At 56.0% G+C, this 5,328-nt stretch overlaps 1 protein-coding gene across 1 annotated transcript; it reads right to left on the bottom strand.

The window, feature by feature from the left end:
• Positions 1–2,308: 2,308 nt before the first annotated feature.
• Positions 2,309–4,995, bottom strand: BRD3OS (BRD3 opposite strand). The gene is made up of 2 exons (XM_032165584.2): positions 4,466–4,995; positions 2,309–4,348 (listed from the first exon to the last, which is right to left on the bottom strand). The coding sequence occupies exon 2, from the start codon at positions 3,788–3,790 to the stop codon at positions 3,536–3,538; it is 255 nt and encodes an 84-aa protein (XP_032021475.1). The 5' UTR covers positions 3,791–4,348; positions 4,466–4,995; the 3' UTR covers positions 2,309–3,535.
• Positions 4,996–5,328: the final 333 nt, after the last annotated feature.

The following is a 5,328-nucleotide window of genomic DNA, read 5'->3' as shown; positions in this document are numbered from 1 at the left end:
CTCTTTGATGTTTCTGGTAATCATGGACCCTTCTCCTGGGGCATTTGTTTTGTTTTCATAATAAAAAGCAAAAAAACAAAACAAAACAAAAAGACTTTTTTTTTTTTTTTTTTTTCGCATTCTCCTGTGCTTTCTGTGGGGGCTCCCAGCCTCTCTCCTAGAGCCTGGAGATGTCTGGAAGCACCTGGTCTGGAACAGCCTTCACTGGTCCACAGCGAGGGTGCTGAGCTCCCCACACTTGACATCCTGTAACTCTTGGCAAAAACACCTGGAGCATCCAAAAGGGGCCCCAAAAAACCATTTAAAGGCAGGATGCAGTGGCTCGTGCCTGTGATCGCAGCACTTTGGGAGGCCGAGGCAGGAGGATGGCCTGAGGCCCGGAGTTTGAGGCTGCAGTAAGCCATGATTGCATCACTGCACTCCAGCCTGGACAGCATCTCTTAATAGTAATAACCAAACCATTAAGTAGCTCTTGTCCTGAGCCCTGGCAGGATGAAGGGAGCATCATATCTTGCCTCACTAAGAAGCTACAATCCCCTTTACTGACAGTTCACTGGTTCCCTGGAACAAGCTGCCCTCTTCGAGACGGCCAGGTTCTGTGCTCTTCTAGTTGACCTGGCCACTTGTCCCCTCCCTCTGCACCTCAGTCTATCCTGAAGTGGCTTCCTGTGATGCGCTCAGTCCTAATGGAAATGCAAATAAAATCCCAAAAGCAGATTTTCATAGTGAGGTTTAACTGCCAGACTGCAGAGGCTGGCGTGCAGTGCGGCTCACTGAAGAACGACAGCTCTGGAACTAGGCCTGGAAGAGACATGCCGGGGAAGGAGGTTCTGGCTGGGCCCACGTCTAGGCCTGAGGACCTGTCCAACCCGACCCCAGATGGGGTCAGGGGGCACGGTGTCACTCTTGGCCAGACTGTGACCCTTCTTATCCAGACCAGCCTCCTTGAGGACGGACATGGGGCCTTGTCCGCCCCAGGCAGATGGTGTCTTCCTGCAGCCTAAGCGGCTTAGTGCCAGCTGGCTTGTGCATGGCCCACACGCCCTGACCGCTGCAGAGACTGGCCCTTGAGCACACATCCTGCCAGCGCTGCAACGTGACCTCAGACCCCATTCTGTGTGTCAGCGCTGCCTCCCATGCTTGGGGCCAACCCCACCACCACCCGTCCCCAGGGGAGTCTGGTGCGGTAAGAAGGTGGCACACAGGCATTCCAGATTTGCCTCTGGAGTTTGCTTTCTTCCCAGGCAGGACTTAAACTGAAGAACTGAAAAGATGTAGACAAACCCTACCTAGCAGATGTGGAGTGCTTCCTTGGCGGGCCTGCCTTGCTGTGGGAGTGCCAGCCGGTGGGGCAGGTCCTCCAGCCCCATGCTCACTCCTTCTGCAGCTCCATGTGGCAATCCTGGAAGTCTGACTTCAGATCTCCCAGCTGCAGGCTGCAAACAAGCCAGGAATCTCGCAGAAAGGACTTGGGCTGTGCAGGAGGCTGCTGCTGACCAGGCCTCTGGCAGGACATTTGGGGAATGCACTTTGACCCAGCAGTTCCACTTCTAGGATATTTGCGAATGAACTTGCACAGCTGCAAAGAGAAGCACGAAGAGAGTACAGGCACATTCAGAACATGCTGTTTGCACAGATGACAACCTTGACGCTGTCACTGCCCATCTGTGGGCTCACGGGAGAGCTGCGAGTCAGAGGTTAAAAGCATGAAGTGGGCCGGGTGCGGTGGCTCACGCCTGTAATCCCAGTACTTTGGGAGGCCGAGGCGGGCAGATCACCTGAGATTGGGAGTTCCAGACCAGCCTGGCCAACGTGGTGAAACCCTGTCTCTACTAAAAATACCAAAATTAGCCAGGCGTGGTGACAGGCACCTGTAATTCCAGCTACTCAGGAGGCTGAGGCAGGAGAATCGCCTGAACCCAGGAGGCAGAGGTGGCAGTGAGCTGAGATTGTGCCACTGCACTCCAGCCTGGGCAACAGAGTGAGACTCTGTCTAAAAAAAAAAAAAAAAAAAAAAAAGCATTAAGTGAATGCCCAGTCTGTACAGTTGAGCAAGAAAGAAAATGGCAGATACAAGAGGCACGGTGCAGGATGAGGCCGTCAGAATCACGTGACTGTGTGTGCGCGCTGAGGAGCCATGGGACACATCCCCAGCTGCCCGCCAGGTTCTCCCCAGGGAGAGCACTTTTGCTTTGCTTTATGCCTTTCTGTATTGCAGTTTTTAGCAATCAGATATTACTGCTATAAAAAATGGGAAGCCAAGCAGGATATTATGAACAAGGATAAAAATAAGAATGTGAGGAAGGGGAGGAGTGTAAGGATGTTTATTTAGAAAAGAAAAATTAGCTTTGAAAAGAGACACCTGCACATTTGTGTAGCCAAGGAGATGTCAGTGAGAGCAGAAGGTGAATCCTTCATGGAGACTGAACGCACAGGTGGCCAGCTGTGGCAGCAACAGTGAACACATGTCAGTGTCGGTCTGGGGGCAGAGAGGCTGAATGCTTTAAGTCTGACGGAGAGCCTGCCTTGCTCAGCCCTGTTACTACATGGAAGTCACTGTAGGCCACACATGTGCAACTTACAACTCTCTACATGGAAGTCACTGTAGGCCACACATGTGCAACTTAGAACTCTCTACATGGAAGTCACTGTAGGCCACACGTGTGCAACTTACAACTCTCTACATGGAAGTCACTGTAGGCCACACGTGTGCAACTTACAACTCTCGGGTTTCCTGAAAATGTTTTGGATGCACTGGCCGGTGGGCCGCAAATGCTTGGAAGCTACCATGATGCTTCAGACGACGATGATTTTGGTAACTCAAAATATAAATGCAGGCTTGGTGCGGTGACCCATGCCTGTAATCCCAGCACTCTGGGAGGCTTGAGCCCAGAAGTATAAGACCAGCCTGGGCAACATAGGGAAACCCTGTCTCTATACACAGTAGTTCACCTGGAGCCACAGCTACCTGGGAGGCTGAGTTTGGGAGGATCACCTGAGCCCAGGAGATCGAGCCTACAGTGAGCTGTGATCGTGCCACTGTATTCCAGCCTGGGTAACAGAGTGAGACCCTGTCTCAAAAAAGCAAAATACAAATGTAATGCGACAAAGCTCCTGGTGAGATGCTGCTGCTACTCCACCATTTATGCTAAAAACAAAAAACTAAAACCTATAAAAACTTGAAAAGGTGGTTTGTAATGGGGATGGGAGGGTTACTCTTGGCCTGGTTTAAACCAAGCATCTAGCAGTGCCCAGGCCTATGCTGTCCCTAGCAGCACCTGGAGAATTCGAATGTCACAACAGCTGACCACGGAGGGGACTCTAGAGGGGAAGTGTCCTGTGCACCAGTCACACCGCAGCTGTGCTGAGGGGCTTGGGGGCCGATTCTGTGCTTCTTGGGTTCTTACACCACAGTTTGATCTTCACATTCATTATTCAAAATCTTCCAGCAAGGACTGGAAATCAACAAGACAACTGAATGAAACCCAGGTCTGTTCTCAAAGTGTGGTCCTGGGTTCAGGTGCTCACAGCGGAATTACATAATTGTGCAAAACTTGGACTGCCCTGTGTCCCTAGAGACCTCGAGCTTGTTTTTGTCTCGGACCAGGATGGCCTCATTTCCATACTGTGAGTACCACATGCTTCGGCTCCTGCTCAGGTACGTCCCAGGTGGCACCGACTCCAACTTCTGCTGTTGCTGCTGCCAGATGAGCAAAGAGGTGTCCCTGTACCGGAGGCGGGCGTAGCCTTCAGACAAGGCCTTCTCTGCCAGGGGGACGCGGCCACTCATCCCCTCCCCTGTCCCGCTGGACTCCTGGGAACCCTGCTGTTCTGAGACGGCCCACGTGTGGACAGCTGCCACAAGTGTCGCCCTAAATTAACGGACAGCTTTCCCAGCTTTGGGGTTTCAGGATCCCTCGTTTAACTGGTAGAAATTAGGAATTCAGCCCATTTGCAGGCAACGTCCTCAGGAGGGTTGTGGGGTGAGGAAATGAGGCGGCCTCGCCATTCTGAAGACACCTGAGACCCATCCAGGGGACGGCACACAGGTCAGAGCGGCGCCTGGCCACAGCTCTTCCGGGTGCAGCTGTGTGGAATTGACAGGGACGAGGCGTCACACCCTGGGGGGTGATTCTGCCACCACGGTCTGGACCACTGAGCTTGAAGAGATGGATCCAGCGACCTAAGGAAGGGACATGGTGGCCCCAGACGCAAGCTGGAAGGAGCTCCGGTGGCACGCCCTGCACGCATCTGTCCAGGCCAGCTTTCAGGGCAACGGCTGTTCTGACCCACCCTGGGGATCCGGCCCCAGCGTTTGTTCAGGTCTCGTCTGTCCCCAAACGTGCTGCTGCAAAGGAACGAAACCGCTGTCAGGAGAGGGGAAGTCAAGCGCCCCGGCAGCGGCAGCAGTCTGCAGCGTAGCATCAACTCTCTGGGGGTCAGCGGCCTAGATCGAGCTACTTACGTCCCGTGGGGCAACCTGGGAGCTGGGTGGAGAGTGAGACGGGCACCCAGTGCCAGCTTTTTCAGTCACTGGGTAGTGCTGGGGTGGCTGCTTGTTGGGGCTTCAGGGTCTCCATCTGTGAAACAGGAGCCAGCGGCGCTTGAAAGGGCGCGGGTTCCCGGAGACGCCGCCAGGCGTCAGTCGCGGGACCGGAATGGGCCCCCAGGGCCGCCTTTCTGCTCGGAGCATCCAGCTCCCGGGAGGCCCCTGGACCCAAACAAAAACGATGTCAGGAGAAAACGAACTGGGAAGCATCGCAACCCACTCCCGAACGCCTTCCCAGCTGCGCAGCGTCAGGGACCTCCCCTCCTGGGATGCCCGCCGTAAGTCAGCCTCAGCGTCCCGAGCCTCCATCGCGCGTCCCCGCCACCTGCGCGCATCCTGGGGTCCCCGTCGCATGGCCCGCGGCCCCCATCCCCGCACCCCAGACCCCGCGCGCTCTGGGTCGCCCCATCCTCCAGCCCCCTATCGTCTGCCCGCATCCCCGGGTCCCCTACGTCGCCCGCCCCAGTCACCGCGCGTCGTGGGCCTCTGAGATGCGGGCAGCGGGGCGACGCGCTGCGGGGCTCCCAGGGCGGGGCCTGGGGCCGCTGGGCCGTGTCTCCATGGCAGCGCCGCAGGCCTGGCGAGCCGAGCGCAGAGGCTGGGCAGGCGTGTGCGACGAGCCCGAGCCATCGATCGCTCCGCGAGGCCGGGCTGGGCCCGCCCCGAATAGGAACTGGAAGAGGAGGAAGAGGGGCTGGAGGAGGAGGGGCTGGAGGAGGGGCTGAAGGAGGAGGAGGGGCTGGAGGAGGGGCTGAAGGAAGAAGGGCTGCAGGAGGAGG

Source organism: Hylobates moloch, unplaced genomic scaffold (assembly GCF_009828535.3).
Source record: "Hylobates moloch isolate HMO894 unplaced genomic scaffold, HMol_V3 SCAFFOLD_10, whole genome shotgun sequence".
Lineage (NCBI taxonomy): Eukaryota > Metazoa > Chordata > Mammalia > Primates > Hylobatidae > Hylobates > Hylobates moloch.
Note: the sequence above shows the minus strand (reverse complement) of the source record. Positions and strands in the feature narration are given on the sequence as shown.

Bases quoted from the DNA above. Each gene is read 5' to 3' on its own strand.
- BRD3OS (XM_032165584.2), bottom strand. From the start codon at position 3,790: ATGAGTGGCCGCGTCCCCCTGGCAGAGAAGGCCTTGTCTGAAGGCTAC.